At 40.8% G+C, this 22,202-nt stretch overlaps 1 protein-coding gene across 1 annotated transcript in view; it reads right to left on the minus strand.

Annotated features, from left to right (window-relative positions):
• LOC124709063 overlaps window positions 1-19,326 on the minus strand; it is a 58,104-nt gene extending 38,778 nt beyond the window's left edge. The window contains exon 1 of the mRNA XM_047240712.1: window positions 19,130-19,326. Coding sequence (XP_047096668.1) covers window positions 19,130-19,326 — 197 coding nt within the window. The remainder of the gene's footprint in view (window positions 1-19,129) is intronic.
• Window positions 19,327-22,202: the final 2,876 nt, after the last annotated feature.

The following is a 22,202-nucleotide window of genomic DNA, read 5'->3' on the forward strand; positions in this document are numbered from 1 at the left end:
CGATGGTGTACATTCTTGCAAGAGTCCTCGATTATAAAATGGCTCTGAGCACTATGGGACTTAACATCTGAGATCATCAGTCCCCTAGAACTTAGAACTACTTAAACCTAACTAACCTAAGGACATCACACACATCCATGCCCGAGGCAGGATTCGAACCTGCGACCGTAGCGGTCGCGCGGTTCCAGACTGAAGCGCCTTTAACCGCGTGGCCACACTGGCCGGCTCTCGATTATATTGTTTGCTCTTAGGTATATGTCGCGAAGAGGCCATGAAGGTAAAATTTTAGAAATTTAAGTTCACATTGAAGGTTCTTCCTGCGGGCTATTAGCGACGAGCACACGGAAGAGGGAGGGGGGAGTCACAGTGGTACACAAAATACTCTCCACCAGACACCAAAAGGTAGCTTCCAGAGCATGGAAATACATGTAGACTTATTGCGAACTCTAACGTGAATACTCAGAAGAATGGTTGGCGCTTCACCTGAAATCCAGGCTTGAATTTCCACCGACGCACGTGGTGTTAGGATCTGCAAACTCATCACGGAGTATTGGTTTCGTGTTGTGCAACGCTGTACAAAGTCCACGCGAACACGTGCGGTGTCCCCCGTGCGGGCAGGAAAAGTCAGCGGGCGCCGTTCCAGAGAGCGACGCCCGGCTTGTGACGTCACGGGGAGACGGCGCGGCCTGTGATTAGGCGCACGGCGCGGCGCTCGATCATAGTCATCTGCGTCCGCTCTCCCTCGGAATTTACATTGCCATAACAAATTCTCAGAAAATTCGTTCCCCCTCTAAGGTTTTTATCTGGCTGTCCACCGTCACGCACCTCACGAAACGCGTCAGAGTCGGATGAGCTCTTTTCCGAACTGTGACAAGTTTCGTCAAGTCAGCAGGAGGAAATGTCACAGGGATGTGAGTGCATTGTGAAATTTCTACGTAGTTCTTGCCATGTACGAGAAGTTATATGGAAAGGCGGGTAATGTATAATACGTACAAGATCCAAGAGGGAAAAATAAGAGTGGAAGACCAAGAACAAAATTCACGGCTTAAAAAGGATGTAAGACTGGGATGCAGTCGTTCGCCCCTATCACACAATCTATAGATAGAAGAAGCAATGACACAAGTGAAGTAAGAGTTTAATGCGATTCTGTCTGTTTTAATTATTCGGTTGATGACCGTCTGGTTTTAGACTTTCTTTGCTTTTTGTGTGTAATTAGACTGGGAAACCGTTGAGATTGAACTTAACATATACATGGATGGACTTGGGGAATGAAAGGTTGCAATAAATTTTTCATCTGTGATTATTAGTTTACGTATGAAATATTCCGTTGCAGATTAATAAAAATGAATTTCTTTGAATATTCCAAAATAATTATTCAAGTTTTACTTTTATTCAAGTATTAAAGCTATTTGTGCAAGAATGAAAATATTATTGTCCATCGTACTTACCAAACATTTTCACGTTGCAGTGGATTTTTGGTTTAACTGGATATACCCCGACTAGCTTTGAAGCATAAGATATCTTTACCGTATGAAAATGTTTTCTTTTTTATATTGCTCAGCTCTCATGAAAATTATGCAGTTTTAAATACACTTTACTATATGTTCAGAATTTATCACTTTTTTGAATGAAAATTTACAAAAGCTAAACCTGTAAATGCACAAGATAAAATCTACTATCTCTTTTTATTCTGCGCCTGGAATGCTGTGAAAAGGATCACTTTATTATTTTCCTTCACCTCTACCTGTAGCCTTCTTAGGATGTGGTCGTTATTGCGATCGTATATCTAAATCTGCCGCTGCTGCAGACAACCCGCTCGCGGTGCAGCTCCGCACCGCCAGCGATATCCAATAAAATGCTGAAATTTCTTAAATAAAATGAGTAATGTCCGGTGCGAACTTTGCAGTAATTGTGACAAACAGATTTTACTAGATAAATATATTTTAACAGAAACAGTTAAAATCTTTACACACCTTTTACAATCCCAGCTACAAATGGCGTCTATCATCGACTTATGACAAATGAAGACTACGTAAGAGCCTAATGCAATGTCACGGGTTCCTCTCCCATTCAGTCCGTGCAGGAGACAAGCGATTCTATTACAATATATTGCCTATTTATATCTTAACTAATTCTTGTACAGTCTTTGTCGTTTCTCATTACATATCGTTTCTTCTGTGGCGGTTTTCACATCCTCCGCCACAGATAATATTTCGCACTCTTTGAATAATTATTTATAATAGTAAAATTCATAATTATCTTTTTCCTCACAAAATGAAGTGTCCTTTTGAAATTCAAGTAACAGAACTTTCACTCTGGATGCGTGCTTCCAGAGAACGTTACAAGTTCAAGATTGATATTTCAAAAAGAAATATCAGAAATATTCGCTGATGACATTGCTATCCCAGTGAAACAGAAGCAGGGTCTGCTGGAATGGAATGCGTTCAGAATATGGGTTGACAGCAAACGTGGAAAAGACTAAAATAATGAGAAGTAGCAAAAATGAGAATAACGAAAAACCTAACATCAAAATTTGTGATCACGAAGTAAAGGAAGCTAAGGAATTCTTCTACCTTGATAGCAAAGTAACCCAGGGGCGGACGAAGCTAGGAGGACATAAGAAGCAGACTGGGTCAGGCAAACACGGAATTCCTGGCCAAGAGAAATATACTGATGCCAAACATAGGCCTTAATTTGAGACAGAAATTTCTGAAAATTTTACGTTTGGCGCACAGCATTGTATGCTAGTGAATGATGGCCAGTGGGAAAACCGGAATGGAGGATAATCGACGCGTTTAAGATGTGGTGCTGCAAAAGAATGTCGGACGTCGGGTGGAATGATACGGCAAGAGGAGAGATTCTTCTCAGAATTGTCGAAGGAAGGAATACATGGGAAACACTGTCGAGAAGAAGGCATAGGCTGCCAGGATACGTCTTAAGACATCAGGGAATAAGCCGCGTGGTACTGGAGGGAACTGTAGAGGGAAAGCCGGCCGGTGTGGCCGTGCGGTTCTAGGCGCTTCAGTCTGGAACCGCGTGACCGCTACGGTCGCAGGTTCGAATCCTGCCTCGGGCGTGGATGTGTGTGATGTCCTTAGGTTAGTTAGGTTTAAGTAGTTCTAAGTTCTAGGGGACTGATGACCACAGATGTTAAGTCCCATAGTGCTCAGAGCCATTTGAACCAAGCCATTTTTGTAGATGGTAAGAACTGTAGGGGAAGATAGAGATCTGGAGCCTTCAACATCATTCTCTGGGTTACAATTTTGATACATACGCACTTACTGTAGACCAAGCTGCTATGGATAAATCTTGGTATTGGCTAAACATATTTACACAAGTGTTTAATTCATATACAAATATTTGTATATAATGCCATCCTCTGTTAACGTCAGAGAGTGAACGCGTTTTATTTTGTTCTGTTTATTGGTTTTTTGTTAAATATTCGTGTTAACTTTAGAGAAACGCCCGGTTAGCCGAGAGCGCTAATGCGCTGCTTCCTGTGCTCGGGTAGGCACACTGGCCCCGAATAGAATCTGCCCGCCGGATCAACGTCGAGGACCGGTGTGCTGGCTTGCCTGGATGTGGTTTTTAGGCGGTTTTCCTCATCCCACTAGGTGAATACCATGCTGATCCCCATGTCCCGCCTCAGTTACACGACTCACAGACATTTAAAAAAACGTTCACACTATTTCATGGCTTACACTAGATGCAGACAGCGACAGCTGGAGTACACTACTTCCGTCCCGGGGGGGGGGGGGGGGGGGGGGCGGGTACAGGGTGGTGACAGGAAGGGCATCCGCCCACCTTCTGGCACTAACATTGCCAAATCCATATTAACAGGGCCGACCTCGCGTTGGAGTGGGACAAAGGCCCAAGGAAATGATGATGATTCTTGTTAATCTTAAAATTATTTGTGTATGTTTCAGTCCAAAATGTTAAATAAAATTTAACTGTGAAAATATTGCGCGAGAATGGGAACCTTGGTGTATACTTATAGGGAAAGAGTTTTCAGATAACAATTGTAGGATGACAAATTAGCTTGAAAGTTTGGGTATAGACTAGTCCAGACTCATGAATAACGAGTTTGTAACTGCGGTGTATAGACTGTTTTCCAGTGAATTTTGAACTGGAAAAATAATTGACAAAGACCATTCAAATCTTACGTCTCCGCAAGTAATTTTGCACGCAATAATATAAAGGCTGCGACTCTGGTACAATGCATAGACACTCCTGTTAAAGGGATGCGCACTGCTGAGTTAACATTCCAATGTCTTGATCCACCTTTTATGGTGAACTGATGTATAATGAAATAACAGGAAATCAAATGCATACCAATGTCAGTGTGCCTTTTATCTTGAACTAATACCCTGTGGACAAATATGAAAGCATTGACTGTGAAAGGACTAGCTTATTGTGTGAACTGATTCCAATATTGAGTACATATTCTGAACTGCATTCCATATACGAACCAAGTTAGAACATGCAGTGACGATATTACACATTACATTATTCAGTTTTTTTGGTCATCAGTCTACTGACTGGTTTGATGCGGCCCGCCACGAATTCCTTTCCTGTGCTAACCTCTTCATCTCAGAGTAGCACTTGCAACCTACGCCCTCAATTATTTGCTTGACGTATTCCACTTCTGTTAAAGGATTATATTTGTTTTAATTCATCGACTACCAATGCTTCAATCAACAGGGAGATGAAACACAATTTTTTACCATATTTCCATAATAACTGTCGCTTTCAAAACGAAAATTACAACGGTATTCTGTAACAAGAATCACGATGACTGCAGTTTTTTATAGGTCACCACCGTGAGACGATAATTTGCCTTTTCTCACAGACCGGAGTGGCTTAAGTTCAAAGACATAGTATCGATAGCAAAGGAGAGATTTATTCCAAATAAATTAATAGCAGATGGAACGGATCCTACATGGTAAAAGAGGTGAAAAAACTTTTGCAGAACCAATGAAAAATCATCCCAATTTGAATGAACGAAATATCCCCAATATTAGCACAGTTTTACAGAAGCTCTAAAATAAATGCGAACTTCAATTCGAGGTACTCCTGATAGTTTCCACAACGAAATTCTGTCTCGAAATCTGGAAGAAAAGCAAAACAGATTCTGATAGCATGTGGAGTGCTTTGTGCGATAGTTATGGTGATGTTGCCGATAAAGCGGAATTACTAACTATGGTTTTCAGAAACTTCTTCGATGGACGAAGGCCACCTCAGTATTTCAGAATACGAATCAAGGACTGTTGCCTATCTAAGTAGCTTAAAAGTGGATGTAATCACTGCTGTAAAACAGCTTAAATCACTTACTCTGAAAGCAGCTTCTAATCATTTTCATTTTGCATATTCTGTTGTGCAAACTGACACGTGGCAAGTGCGTGATCTTACTCGTGACTTGACACCTTTCAAAGACAAAACAGTGGGGAAACAACTTGTACTGGGAGAGAAAATTCGTGCTGCCATAATAATGACGGATTCGACTACAAGCTTTCCCTCACTAGTACAATGTATTCAGAAATGTTGGTTACGAAATTCATCCTCAGGAGAGGCTACAACAATTTTATTATTCTCTTCCACCTACGTGGCCAATTGGTCATAAATTAGAATTTGTGTGCAGTTTCTTAGAGGGCGAACCATCTACAAGGATGGATTCACTAACACTTGATTGTCAAACATATGATGATTTACGTCAGACATTCCTGTCTGCCTATTAGTCAGAGACAACGCAGGACCTTGTTAAACACAACATTATTATGCTCAAGAACTACGACCAATCTCGTTTTGCAAGTTCGTCTCACTTTTCCGAGTTCATGGTGCGAAAGAACCAATTTCTGACAAATTCATAAAGTCCGTCACAACCAATACGAATCTGTTTGACAAATCTACCGATGCACGTAATACACATAGTGTTGAGACCTCGTTGTGAAGACGACGTCTAAACCTTCAGAGTTTTGCTGCAAGAACTGGAATTCGGCAATGTGGAACGACAGCCGCATAATAACCATTATAACAGTCAGAGGCAAACTAGCGCCCACAGGATAATGAGGAACGGCCACAGCGTTCATATAATTCAATCATTATAATGATAATTACAGAGCCAATTACCGCCCACGGCGTGACCAGTTGCAACTCTGGCATTCCAGAGAGCTGTTCTATGGTAATCGAGATGACGATAGACATTCAGTGATACATCAGCCTCACAGGAAAAACAACTGGCATACCTGAAGTGGCTTTTATTATTGCGGAGGTCACCAAGTCAGAAGTAGGAAACACACCCTGTGTAACCGAAGCAATTATAGAAACGATAATCAATTCTACAAAGACATTCCAACCAACAGAATAAATGTAGTGTGCGCGGCGAACAACAATACATAAAACACATAAGCTCACGACATATTTACCTTTTAAATAGAAAAGATTTCCATGATCGGGAGTACTATTACAGTTATGAGCGACAAAGCATTTAATAACTGCGAGAAATTAGCAATTTGTCCGACATTACCACTACAATGTACAAACATAAAAGGAGCTATCACAGGCAAAAGCGTGGGCATGAGGAACCAAACTCGTTTAAATCTCGTTATGTCAAGGAAATGAATTTTTGGCAAATTTCTTAATATTATCTCAAGTTAATACAGAAACAATTTTGGGTGTTGACTTTCTGAAAGAGCACAAATCGATTTGAAATTTTAAAGGCACTGGAGCAAGATGGGGTGTTAGTATATGTGAAGTTTGAAGATTGGATTAGAAAGGAAGAGGAGGATATGGACTGCTTGGAGTTTCTTTTTCCACTTAAATCGAGAATTTTGGGTAAACTTCTTTTTTTTTTTTAGTAACTTACATGATGCAATGGCATTATGAAAGTGATCAGTCCGCAGACATCCAAGAAATGTTGCACAAAGATAAAGTAAATAAAGTTGAGAGTTCTTCCAAGGCAGACAAATAAGATCTATCTGAAATTCTAAGTTCTGACTCTCACGTTTTCACTAATGTAACAAGAACTATAAAAGAAAAAAGTTGTGTACTAATTCGAAGTGAAGGAACACACAATGTTTTTCGTACCACCATATACCAGTCCTCTTTGAATAGGGAAAAGGTAAGACAATGCATACCACTGATGTTAAATAAAGGGGCTATAGCACCTGCTGTCAACTCACACAATAATCCGCTCCATATCGTGAGCAGGAAAGACGGGGCTACAAGATTGGTTTTTGGTTGGAGACAAATCAATCCCATCATTCTATCATGAAACACAACTCTTGGAAGACTTATTAAAGAAATTGAATAACAAATTAATTTGAATTTGGAACATGTAGCAATTTTAAAAGTTACCTTTTGACCTTAATGTCTCGGCTGCTGCTCTTGTCGAGCGACTATACGCTATTCCACCGAACACTTTGTGGCCAAGAATTTCTTATTATGCTGACAACATACTAACTGTGAAGAGTCTTGGCCTAAGCACATCCACGCATTAAATTCATTATTAAAGATATTTTCAAATTTTAGCATTACAGTTAATTTCCCGGACCCAAATTAAGTTTCTTGGTCATATTTTGTAGGCAGAATGTATCCTATTGGACAAAGAGAAATTAAGAGCAGTAGTGGAACATCTTATAACACTAAATGCCAAGTTCGAAGTTCTCTAGTTCTCATAAATTATATCGTTGTTTCGCGGACTGGAAGTATTTAGCCATAGCTAGATTCTGTGAACTTACAGGAAAAAACACAGCTTAGTACTGAGATAATAGAACTCAGACTGAATTTCAGAGTTTGAAGGATGCACTTCATGCTGCTCCCATTTTATACCACCCAGGTCTCTCGTGTGCCTTTTGCATTGCCACTGACATTTGAAAATTGTATATTGGCATAGACCTGTTCCAATAAATTGAGAAGGATGGTGTTAATAACCAAACAAGCATAGCATTTGCTAGTTGTGAACAATCCAAGACTGAACGAAATTACTCCATTACACACGTAGAAAGAAGCATTGGGTACTGCCTGGGCCTTCATTAAATTCTGTTCACATTTGTATCTCAACTACTAAAGTATAGACTGACCATCGAGCATTGCAGTTTTTAATGAGGGCTAAGATAACTCATGATCGATTACCATCATGGCTTACTATTTACTGGAATCCACTTTTGTTGTGATGTATACACCTGGATTCAAAAATATCGTTGGTGACTCTCTTTCATGTGCACCCTTTGGACTAATTGGAGGATTGCTAAGAAAAATTTAGCAAATGTACATTCGGAAAGTAGCATTTGAAAATTACATCTCGTTATCATTCTGTAACACTGCAAAAGAACAAGATAAGTGCCCCATTTAGAATGAAGTGAATGAGAAGTTTCGTGACAAAACAAATACTACAAAGAGATATTAATATTTAATACGAAATATCCTTTTCAGACCCACAAATCCTGACGGTTCTACTTGGACAGTGAGCATACCTGATGAGATAATGAATAAACGTACTTGGCACATGCATCTTAGCTGTACCCATTATCGCCCCAGAAAATGGTTTAATAAATTATGCTGTTTCAACAATATGGAGTGAAGAATTTGTAGTGTTCTAACAAAGTACAAAGTTTTCCACAAAGCAAAACAACTTACTCACACAGTGCTTCCTTATTTATAGCTATTGTTGATTTTCTTGGGAAGTAGTAATGTTACCGTTATAGTGATGACTACAACATCATGATATAATTGACTTGGCTCCCAGCAATATTAACAAGGCAACAAAGAAAAGAAGGAGACTATAATGTGGTAAAATAAATGTGAAAGAATTACAAGTGGTAGAGAAAGTGTTGGTTATGTTCACCGGTTATCTCACAAAGGAAAATCGCAACACCACCAACTTTTCTTAGTGTATGATGGTCCATACTGCATACAACAAATGTACATGACATTGCGGCAGTGGTAGAAACTCTAAAGACTTTCAAAACGCAGTGTCTCCACCATAAAACTGTTTATTGAAAGCATTAAGAAGTAGCTGTAAATATCTGTAAATAAATGCAAAAAATTATTAGATTACAATCAGTGAGTAATTAGGACTTCTTCATGATTTGTGTATTTTCTTCTGCATTTGTTAGTATAATTAGCTTATGCTGCAGTATGTTTCATGTTAGATCATTTTTCAGTCTTGTGGGATAGCGGATGTCATAAAATTTCTTGGTTTATAATGGATCACAGCATCACTTGGAATATTTGCTAACTATTGACACTGTTTCAGGAAAAGAAGAGAGATTATGTAATACATCCACTGTCCTAATCTACATATTTGTTCAATTGGCACAGTTTTGTCGTAACATTAAGGATACTGGAACTTTATTTTTGGCCATATTCAGATGATAATGAAATGAAAATCTGCAAGGAAGAGAGAAATGGAACACAGCTTATTGAATGGGCGAAAAGAAGTGAGAATCTACAAGGTAAAGAGTAAAGTAACTTGAGTTTTGAAAGAGATCTTTTTATGTAAAGAAGTAATGAGGTAAAAATTTTTGTGAGACATTTACAGATGATAAAAGATGAAGTTAATACTTTGTATTGAAAATACAATGTGAAGATATATTATGAGACAAGTTAACATGAAATGAAAAGGCATAAACAACGAAGTTACTAAGGGAGATATATATGTTAAGAGGAAAAAGGTAGGATTGTTGCTAATTGTCACTTGGTAAGACAAGAGAAAGAACAAAGAGCTCTAGATGTGCTGAAGCTCGGAGAGATAGGGGGGGGGGGGGGAGGGAGGGAGAGAGATTCTACGTAACTTAAGAAATCAGAAATCGTTCTGGTACATGCAATTAGGCAATAGTAAGACAATGATCAATATGAACATAGCTTTGTTGTTATTGCTAGTGTCTGACAGCAGATTTTCGACGGTAGGAACGAAATTTCTTATGAGTTCTTGGCCATTCCACTACCTCATAAATAGAACACTTATTGCTTGCAGTTTTTTATGAAATGATAACATGACACTGTGCTTGAGTAGTGGAGTAATGGTAACTTAGAAATGAGAAGAAGACTAATGATTGACTGACTTTTTGCAAATAAGATATTTGTTCTGGTGGTAGGCATACAGTTGTTACCAAATCCACCATTCCTTTCCCACAACCTTGTGTTATATGTGTAGCGATTTGATGTTGTAGCTTGGATTCCCTTTCTAGGCAGATACATTGAGGATACCCTGTAGTTTGTTCTCTTTTCTTCTTTTATGATTATTTTGAGTTTATTAGTTGCAAAAATGTGTTCAGTAATTATTGTTGTGCAAAGATTTCAAGGAGGTCAGCAACATCAACATGTTGGTAATTAGTGAGAACTCACTTGTATATTCAATATTCTAATTGTTGCTTCTCTGTCTGGATTAGTCAGCCCTCCAAATACCACTGGAGTCAATATGACGATATAATTACATTAGAAATATATATCTCCCTTGTTTTCATACCTATTATTTTCAAAATATATGAATTTCTGTCCCTGAGTTAATCCTACCTAGTGATGTTTCATTTATATGAATATAATGAATATATACATCACACATTATTTTATTCATTTTTTAATTTTTTTTCCAATGGGTACTACTGGGGTCAATATGATCCCAATATAATTGTTTGTTTCTTGAATGTAACTGTTATGAAAAATAGAGTGAGGAATCTTACATTGAACACCTGTTATAGAAAACATTTACGACGGATAAAATATCATTTCTCACTTATTTTTATACCCATTGTTAGAGCTACTTCCATCAACTGTTGTTGTACCCTTCCTAGTAACACTAGAGTCAATATGACCCCTTAAGCACATTGAAAAATCACATCTCACTTGTTTTCAAATTTATTTTTTCCGAAAGGTGTGACCCTCTCTCGCTCCCTTTCTCTCTCAGTCATTTACATCCAATGACGTTTTCTCCAGTTTTATATTTACAGTACATTCAACTATTTCATTTTTTTTAATTTTTTGTGTTATTTCCTTTTCTTTTCTGGCGCTGAGTAACACTGGCGTCAGTAAGACCCTAATCTTTCTTTTTTCTTTTGTTTCTTGAACGTACTATTTATGAAAACAGGTGCATTACTGCTACACCGAACAGCTATAGTGTATGTTCTACCGTTTATTCATCAAAATACTGAGAACATGTCTGGTTTCAATTACTCAGGGTCTATAGAACCCCAGTGATACTCAGTAAGTCAAAAAAAGTCCTGGTTGTTAAAGAGTTAATTAATATTCTCTTACAAAGTCAAGAAAAAAAGTTTTTGTGATAGAAATAGTTTGTAGAAGCAGACATTATCAAGTATGAGAATATGGAAGGAGGGGATACTCATTATTCATATTAGTTACAGTTTAATTTTGTGTCACTGAAAGGACTTAATTTCGAAGTATTTCCGTTTGTCATTTGTAAATACTTTTCAAAGAAACATGCACAGTAAAATTTGCACTGTTACACCTTGCCCTTTTGCATGAACAGTAACAAATACTTTTGAAAAGGCATTAAAAAACTAATTTGTTAAAGCAGCAACTTACATAAAATAAGAATAGGAAGTCAATCTGCTGAGCAGTGATTTACTTCAGATCATAATTTGCAGTGCAGCCAAAGTAGAATAAAGTTGAATATTACTGACAGATTATTATGTACCGATACAGTTAGTAAAATTTCGTCCAAATTTAAATAGTGCGTTTTTGTAACAGAGCACATTTATATCACGTAACAGTTATTATGAGTATTCTTGCGAATTTTTCTTCCATTCAGTCTAATTTACAGTCAGATGTATTTTATGGCAATTAAAATCACATTCATAAAAAAGTAATTTGCATAATTAAGTTCATGTTCAAAAGGGGATTATCTCCACCGATTCAAGAACAGAATCTGTAATCGGAAGTAATGAAGTCAGTTATCAGTTCGTTAACGAGAAATCCAGTTACATACAGTTGCAGCATACGACCAACACTAAACAGGCCACATTAAGATTTTATGCCAGTGCCAAAATTGTTAAATGAGCTACGAACTTTTGTATCAATGTCTAGGCAGTTTCATACGTTCAGTATTCTTACGAAATGGCAAAATTTTTAATTTAGACTGCTACAGTTTGCTGCAGATCGACAGCTATGACCTTCACTTTCCTCCCCTCAGGAGACCCTTCTGATCTTAATGTTAGTAGCACCAGGCAAAGTATTCCACAGCGTGACGAATTGCTGTGAAGAAGAGCACGTATAATTGCCTTTTATTTCCATTGCACAGAGTAGTCTTGCTATGGTTCGTAGCATAGCAAAAACTAGAAGCCCCCCAGATTTATCTGAAAGTGCGATCTACATAGGTAATAACACGGGTTTCGAATAGCGTTCCACAACATTTGACGTGGTGTACGAGTATATTCAGAGAACACTTCAGCGAAATTAATCAGTTGAACTGTATGGGTAGAAGTGATTACATTTCCGCTAGGCATTATAGCCAGCATGTGTTATTGATCGTTCATTATTGAACACATGATCTAGTACGGAAAAACGGTTCATAAACAGTCGAGTTCATTGTCAGTTAACACGTCACTGCAACTGAGGCACCACTGAAACTACAAGTCGAGAAGGTCTGAGAAGATCCCTGACAGCTATAAGTTCTGTTTAAAACTTTCAATTTCATAGCACCAACGGCTACAGGCCTAAACAGTAGTCGACTATATAACTGCGGAAACAAGGAAGTGTTGCCATATAACACGTTCGAAATCGCTTTATATGTGGCTGGTTGAAAGGGCAGGCGTAACTACGGTGCCTAGTACCACAGCAATTGACAAGGATCATCTTAGACCAAGTCGACCACAGCAATGCTGAACCACCTCCAGAGGCATACGCTACAAGAGAAGATTTCGATATCACAGTGTGGTTTAATGTCAAAATACCGAGATCGTACGTTAGTAGAAAAGTCAGCCAATATATTGCTTCCTCATACGTACATCTCGCGAAAAGAAAAAAATCGAACTCACGAGGAGACCTATGAGCAATCGTCGTCCCAGCGGACCATTCGCGACTGAAACAGGAAAGGAAGTGTCAATGGTGCATTAAGTAAAGTGTGGTGAGGTCGTGTGGAAACTTCATGATCATTGGCTTTTGAGCAAATGGTGGAAGCATTCCCAAAACGGCCCAGTTTGAGAACTGTTCGCGTGCCGCCACGGTTAAAATATACCAAGTATGGGAAAATAGCACTATCCAAACCAAGTGCGAAGGCAACTCTGGTACAACACGAGCCATAGATTACATATGTGGACTACAGCTCCGAAGCTGTGAACGCGTGGATAGTCGTGCGACTGTCTGCCCAGATGATCAAAGGGGCAACCGACAGGTACTTCTCAACGGCCGTTCAACGAACATTGCCCCCTCAGCAGGCGCCACGTTTGTGCACCCGTGCTCACTGCTTTTCACGGACGAGGAATGCTGTAGAAAGCTGGAAATTTCACGCAAACACTGCAACTAGACGTCCACTGCACTGGGACAGGTGCCATTTTCGGATGAATCACGTTAATGTTCCGTCAGACGCATGGTACTTAGCATGTACGGCGTGGAACGTATGGAAGCAAACACCTTGCAACAATTTATTGAAGGTTCCAGGACGGAGAAAGGGACGTTATGGTGTGGAGTATGTTTCCGTCGCATCCCCTGGTTGATCTCGTCATTCTGGAAGGTACTATGGATCAACACAAGTGCGCATCTATCCTTGAGGGCAAATGCACACCACCATGCAGTTTTTTTCCGCAGCGAAATGGCGAATACCAAAAGGACAATGCAGCGAGTCACACACCTCGCAGCGTACTGCGTGGTCCGAAGAGCACCAGAGTGAGTATACCTTACAGCACCACAACTCTGTGGATGATCATACATTTTCTACGTGTTTTACGAAATTCGTTTTATTAGTTCTGCTGAATATTAGCCTTGTAAATATGTTGTCAAGTTACAAATGCTGTTTGTTGTTAAGAAAGAGAAGACGCATGGAATTTTAACATTTTGTAAGAAGACACGCTGGCCTAGTCAGGGTCAGGGAAACCGACAGGAAGAAGATGCTGTGATATGCAAATGATTAGCTTTTCAGAGCATTCACAAAAGTTTGGCGCCGGTTGCGACACCTACAACGTGCTGACATGAGGAAAGATTCCAACCGATTTATCATACACAAACAGCAGTTGACCGCCGTTGCCTGGTGAAACGTTGTTGTGATGCCTCCCGTAAGGAGGAGAAATGCGTACCATCACGTTTCCGACTTTGATAAAGGTCGGATTGTAGCCTATCGCCATTGCGGTTTATCGCATCGCGACATTGCTGCTCGCGTTGGTCGAGATCCAATGACTGTTAGCAGAATATGGAATCGGTGGGTTCAGGAGGGTAATACGGAACGCCGTGCTGGATCCCAACGGCCTCGTATCACTAGCAGTCGAGACGACAGGCATCTCATCCGCATGGCTGCAATGGATCGTGCAGCCACGTCTTGATCCCTGAGTCAGCAGATGGGGACATTTGCAAGACAACAACCATTTGCACGAACAGTTCGACGACGTTTGCAGCAGCATGGACTATCAGATCGGAGACCATGGCTGCGGTTACCCTTGACGCTGCATCACAGACAGGAGCACCTGCGATGGTGTACTCAACGACGACCCTGGGTGCACGAATGGCAAAATGTCATTTTTTCGAATGAATCCAGGTTTTGTTTGCAGCAGCATCATGGTCGCATACGTGTTTGGCGACATCGCGGTGAACGTACATTGGAAGCATGTATTCGTCATCGCCATAGTGGCGTATCACCCGGCGTGATGGTATGGGGTGCTATTGGTTACACGTCTCGGTCACCTCTTGTTCGCACTGACGGCACTTTGATCAGTGGACGTTACATTTCAGATGTGTTACGACCCGTGGCTCTACCCTTCATTCGATCCCTGCGAAATCCTACATTCCAGCAGGATAATGCACGACCACATGTTGCAGGTCCTGTACGGGCCTTTCTCGATACAGAAGACGTTCGATTGCTGCCCTGGCTAACACATTCTCCAGATCTGTCACCAATTGAAAACGTCTGGTCAATGGTGGCCGAGCAACTGGCTCGTCACAATACGCCAGTCACTACTCTTGATGAACTGTGGTATCGTGTTGAAGCTGCATGGGCAGCTGTACCTGTACACACCATCCAAACTCTTTTTGACTCAATGCCCAGGCGTATCAAGGCCGTTATTACGGCCACAGGTGGTTGTTCTGGGTACTGATTTCTAAGGATGTATTCACCCAAATTGCGTGAAAATGTAATCACATGTCAGTTCTAATATAATATATTTGTCTAATGAATATCCGTTTATCATCTGCATTTCTTCTTGGTTGTAGCAATTTTAGTGTACTTGAAAAAAGAGACAGCATTGGTCGTATATTTTTTACTATTGCAAAATCGATTTTCTGTCATGAGTGACCATCTTCAGTTCTATATTGTATAACTTAAATTGGGATGCACTGTTGTCACTAAGCTTACGGCTATGTGATTGCCGTAAGCTTAGTGACAATAGTGCATCCCAATTTAAGTTATACAATATAGCACTGAAGATGGTCACTCAGTGACAGAAAATCGATTTTGCAATAGTAAAAAATATACGACCAATGCTGTCTCTTTTTTCAGGTATACCTGTTATCTGGTCGTAGTGCACAAGACAACATGGAGTCGCCAATCAATGCAATTTTAGTGGCCAGTAGTGTAATAAAACTTTACGTAACTTGGACACTGTATTTCACTGCCAAAGCACAGTTTCTAATTTATAGCTTGTGGCATAATTTATAACTTTCATTACAAAGAAATAATTGCTAGGTAAATGACAGTTGTTACCAATGAGTAAATTCAAACAATCTTTCTGCTTTCTACAATTATGACAGGCAGTGTTACGGTTAGCAAAACGTCTCTGTCCAGAGCCAGTAAACAATCTTACTTTAATTGATCTTTGTAAATTAATATTATAGGTTATATGTGTTTGCTATCTAATTACTTTCTGTCTACTGTGACATGTGTGGTGTACTTGAAAGTGTGCGTTAGGTACTGTTCCTACGTCATGACGCCATAACTCTTCTTACGTAAGATTGCTAACGAGTATAAAGTTCAGTTTCAATTTAATTATTCTTGTTCCGGTGAGAAACTGGCAACCGTTGGTTATTTTCATTAATAACATACTCTGAAACCTTGTTTCCAAATTTTCCACGAACTACTGCTAATTAAAACCTAGTTTACGTAGTAAAAATATATAAAGTTAACAGACCTTTGTTTCTAACCGTCATTGCTAAAGTACTGTGCAGTGGCGATTCGGTTATAACTTCATCTACTTCTCTCGGTTTTGCATTATTCTTCGTAGTAGATGCCTTTTTCCCATAGATTAGGTACACGGTCATGTAGAAAAACCTAATTAGCCGGAGAGGTAGGAGAGTTATAAGCGACGCGCCAGGGAAGCCGAGCGCGCTAACGCGCTGCTTCCTTGACTCGAGTAGGCGCGCCGCCCTAGGATCGGATCTGCCCAGCGGATTAACGACGAGGGCCGGTGTGCCGGCCAGCCTGGATGGGGTTTTTAGTCGGTTTTCTACATCCCGCTAGGTGAATATCGGGCTGGTCCCCACGTTCCGCCTCAGTTACACGACTCGCAGACATCTGAACACGCCCGCACTTTTCCATGACTTACGCTAGACGCAGACAGCAAGGGTACACTAATTCCGCCCCAGTGGGTTCAGGGTGGCGGCAGGAAGGGCATCCGGCCACCCCTTTCCACTAACCTTGCCAAATCCGTTCTTAACAATGTCGACCCTGCGTCAGTGCGGGACATGGCACCAGTGAAAGAAAGAAAGGAAGTATGAGGGTTATAAACGTATTCCTCAGATTTAAACCGAATCGAGAATCCAGGGGACCACGTCGATCACACTGTTCGCTTCATGAGTCATCAGTCGAGAAACCCAGTGCAACTTGACCCCGGCACTGGAACTGGCATGGCTCCAGATCCCTGTCGGTACCTTCCAGAACCTCCCTGACTCACTTCCTGCACGTCTCGCGAGGCTCCAAGCTACAAAACGTGTTTCTTCAGGTTTTTGACAGCTGTTCTCTTTACTGTGAGTGGGCATTGTGTAATAGTACATCCAACGATTGCCAAGTAGTAGTTAACTTGCTGACTTAATAATATTTTTCTCCATACTTGACCCTATGCTTACTATTTACATTTACGAAAATCGGTGCATTATTCCTTACATATTTTTATCAAAATCTCGTAGTTTGTTACAGGAATTTTTCATAAACCTGTTGATACTATTCATTGACGTATAGCTGCTCGGCCCGTCTCACATTGGGCGATGTAATAACGGATCGGAAACCAGCGACCGATTATGAGCCGGTTGTATAACCCAATCGATTAATTTACTCAGCAACAAAACTTATAACATTAGCAGAAGTGATGCGGAGCTCTGCTTAACAAGTTTTAGATTTTGATGTGGTGCCGTCTAACAGCGGACCCAAACTCCAAGTGTTGACAGACATTCGTTCGTGGTGACAACAAAGGTCAGATCCGGCGACAATATCTCAAACGCAAATTACTGGTGTTTCCACGCTACATTAGACGTTTCAACACAGAACAAGATGGGATGATAGATCGTTCGGTAATGAAGCGTCCTATGGGCCAAGACTATTGGATCATCAATGTAGACTCTGTCCTGTGGGACACGACATTTGACTCACCCTGCTTCTCTTGAAGCAGCACACTGTCGGCGCGCAAGTTATCGAAACTCTGTTCATCCAACATTTGAGAAACAGAGCACTTAGCAACTTTTGACAAACTTTTCACACAGTTCCAACGTTCCCGAAAGCCTTTCTTCCTGGCACCACACACAAAATAATGAAAAGAAAACTAATTCTCTCTTACTATATTTTCGCTGTTCATATAATAAAATTCCAGCGTCAGGCTTGACGTTTTAACCCCTTTAACGCCTTGTGTCGCGAATTCGTGTCATGCCAATGCTGTGCTTATAACTGAAAGGTTAACTGCTTTTGAATGCCAGTGCCGCTAGATACTGATTATTCATCAAGCTACCAAGGCTTTTGCTAAGTACTGCCTTTTCCAGAGTGTTTCGGGCACCTCTAAAGTACCACAGTTCTTGATTTTAATCTTTCATCTAGAAATTTATTCAGGCATTAAGAAGTTAATTTAAAATTGATAGCTATCACAGAAACTAAATTGTGATACATTAATAGACGAATAGAGTTACCCGAATAGTTTCTATGATAGTTATCAATTTCAAAAGTCTGCTACATATATTTTACATAATGGGTTTTTATCAGATTATGTTTTTGCGTAAATGATGACTACGTCTAAGCTGACAGTAGCGACATCTAGGGATGATGTAGAGAAACAGATTTCTGTTAGCTACTGTACTTCAGTAGCCAGTTGCAATAATGACTGTGTGGTCGATGCGGCCTATTCTACACCTTATTTTAGATCTTTATGAAGATGCTGATTATATTTATATGTTTTGAATATACCATTACGGCCTAATCACTTTAGGACATGGTGTAAAAAAGGCATGTTTTACCATATTTTCGGTACATCTCCCTGGTTGTGTGATAGTGTATTGTGATAAGTTCTGCTGTATTATGTCGAAACACACTGCTTACTAGGTGTATATATTTGAATATTATAGATCTGAGAATGGTCATTACGGACTGAAACCGGTCATCGTCTAAATAATACATATTGTGGTCAAAGATTGAAATAAAAAACATTTGACGGTATTGGATCACTGTTTGTATACGCGACTATGTCGCAGTTGGTGAATTTACGTTATTTTTCATATAGTTCAATAATTGTCACCATGTATAAATCGATACATCAAGGCATCGATAAATTTTTTTCAACATTCTTCTGAATAATATACTGTTCTTGCGATACTCCTATGAGTATAGTACATATTTTTCAGTCCTAGTCGTGAGGGAAGATATTATGAAACTTCCGTCCGTTCGTCTTTTTGAGTCTATCTCAAGAAGTGTCGCCGTCTTCATGACAGTGAAAGGGCTGCTACACGTGTCTACTTCAACCTCTCATGAATTTACATGCAGTAAACTAGATCTTTGTACCTATTATCGTCGTATGATTCCTCGAATGCTCGGTCGAGATCTTGCACAACCAGGCTCCGCGGTGCCCCGGTGAGCGAGATCAAGGGCAGATAGCGCAGGCTACTGTCCGCGTCCTCGCGGCTACTTGCCACCCTCGACCATTCTTTCGGCACGACGATTGCTTCCTGGCCGCGCCTGCCGAAGCAGTAAGCATACATTAAGGTCGGAACACACCGCAGTAATGGCAGGTCGCTGTGCCTCGGGTGCTGCGGCGCTGCGCGGAGTCCAGCTGAAGCAGGCTGGGCTGGAGAAGGCTGGACAGCTGGATCAGGCTGGGCTGGCGAAGGCTGGAGTGACTCACGTCGTCCCGGATGTGACGTGGCCCGACTCTGAGGAGCGGGTGGCCGAGGCGGTGGCTGCGATTCTCTCGTGGGCTCTGTCGTGAATGCAGGCAGCAGTCCGTGGGCCTAAACGGAACGGTGCCGCGGAATTTTCTAGAGTGTTGCAATTTCATTTCCATAAAAACTATGATGTGCAAAAGTTACGTTTGATTTGTAGCTGGTAGTATATGTTACAACAGTTCATCTCCAAAAGTCAGGGCTGATTTCTGTGGAGAAGCCGGAACGGATGTAAGCCGTACGATTTGTTTTAAATGCGGATATTACCGTATTTGATAAGAGAAGAATGAAGTACTGACATCTCCTCGTGTAAGGAGGAGAAATGCGTACCATCACGTTTCCGACTTTGATAAAGGTCGGATTGTAGCCTATCGCGATTGCGGTTTATCGTATCGCGACATTACTACTCGCGTTGGTCGAGATCCAATGACTGTTATCAGAATACGGAATCGGTGGGTTCAGGATGGTAATACGGAATGCCGTGCTGGATCCCAACGGCCTCATATCACTAGCAGTCGACATCACAGGCATCTTATCCGCATGGCTGTAACGGATCGTGCAGGCACGTCTCGATCCCTGGATCAACAGATGGGGACGTTTGCAAGACAACAACCATCTGCACGAACAGTTCGACGACGTTTGCAGCAGCATGGACTTTCAGCTCGGAGATCCTGGCTGCGGCTACCGTTGACTCTGCATCACGGACAGGAGCACCTGCGATGGTGTTCTCAACGACGAACCTGGGTGCACGAATGGCAAAACGTCATTTTTTCGGATGAATCCAGGTTCTGTTTACAACATTGTGATGGTCGCATCCATGTTTGACAACATCGCGGAGAACGCACATTGGAAGCGTGTATTCGTCATCACCATACGGCGTATCACGCGGCGTGATGGTATGGGGTGCTATTGGTTACACGTCTCGGTCACCTCTTGTTCGCAATGACGGAATTTTGAACAGTGGACGTTACATTTCAGATGTGTTACGACCTGTGGCTCTACCCTTCATTCGATTCCTGCGATACCCTACATTTCAGCAGGATAATGCACGATCGCATGTTGCAGGTCCTGTATGGGCCTTTCTGGATACAGAAAATGTTCGACTGCTGCCTTGGCCAGCACATTCTCCAGACCTCTCACCAACTGAAAGCGTCTGGTCAGTGGTGGCCGAGCAATTGGCTCTTCACAATACGGCAGTCACTACTTTTAATGAACAGTGGTATCGTGTTGAAGCTGCATGGGCAGCTGTACCTGTTCACGCCATCCTAGCTCTGTTTGACTCAATGCTCAGGCGTATCAAGGCCGTTATTACGGCCAGAGGTAGTTGATGTGGGTACTGATGCCTCAGGATCTATGCACCCAAATTGCGTGAAAATGTAATCACATGTCAGTTCTAGTATAATATATTTGCTCAATGAATACCCGTTCATCATCTGCATTTCTTCTTGGTAGCAATTTTAATGGCCAGTAGCGTACATTTTCTAAGCATGTAAAAATATTTATATCATGAAATATTACCTACTGGAACCTTCTGTGACTTTTCGAAGGCATTTATTTGACTGTGACATATTATTCTAGTAGAGAAGTTTTTATGGAATACATAGGCCAGAAAACTCATGGTTTATTTAAGAAACAGAATGCAGAAAGTTACCCCAGCGAATTCGAGTAATACAAAGAGAGACACCACATCATCAGCATGGGAAGAAGTTTGAATAGGGGCCCCACTGGGTTCGATCATTGCCCCAGCAGTGTTGTTATTTATGTTAATGATTTCCCACTTTATTTGAATCATGAAATATTCCTGTTCGCACGTGTTCCAAGTATTGTTGTGCAGCCGAGCAAACAGTCATTGACAAAGAAAATGATATATGTTTGATGCTATTTTGTCTAAAACTGACATGGTGAGACCGTGATTGTGTACAATTAATGTAGGTTAATTCTTACAAAGAAGGAAACATCAATCAGCCACTAAATAAATAGCAGTGTTAATAGTGGCTGGTTGCTGTTTACTTCTTTGTAAGAATTAACCTACATTTACTAGTATATGTTTTTTTTGTGAGTGTTACTGAAAGGTTTTGTGCAAATGGGACAACTTTAAACTTTGAAAGAACGCAGTTCATTCAGTTTTTTTACTGCCCAAAGTATCCGAATTCGTATTTACCTAGCATTTAAAAAGAAACAGTAGACAATATTGAACGTTCTAAGTTCTTACGGGTGCATAGTGATCAAAACTAGCTGGAAAAACCACACAGATCAGCTAAAACGTTTAGGTTCAGCTGCTTTTGCCATAAGAATAATTGTCAGCTTTGGCTGTTCTCACATCCATTGCTTCTTGTGCAACACATGTGCGCAAAGCTTTAATTGATTTTCACTGTGGCTTTAATTTTACAACCGACTGGACCTTGAAAACAAGGAAAACAAAAATCAAAAAAGGCTGTCTTAACTGCTGTTTACTTGTGGTTTCCTCTGGTCCTAGTGTTGATACACCTCCGCCTGGGAGTGATGAGGGATCAGTTTTGGGCACTCTTAATCGATGTATACTTTAGTTTTCCACCGGTATTAGTGTTTATACATCTCCTCTTCAGTATTGCGATGGATCTGTTGTGGTTGCTTCTGCCATTTATACGTCTGGGTACGTAAAAAATTCCTTGGTGATGGAGTCGATGCGCTGGCTGCTGGTCCAGTTGTGCTGGTGG

Source organism: Schistocerca piceifrons, chromosome 7, assembly GCF_021461385.2.
Source record: "Schistocerca piceifrons isolate TAMUIC-IGC-003096 chromosome 7, iqSchPice1.1, whole genome shotgun sequence".
NCBI classification, from domain to species: domain Eukaryota; kingdom Metazoa; phylum Arthropoda; class Insecta; order Orthoptera; family Acrididae; genus Schistocerca; species Schistocerca piceifrons.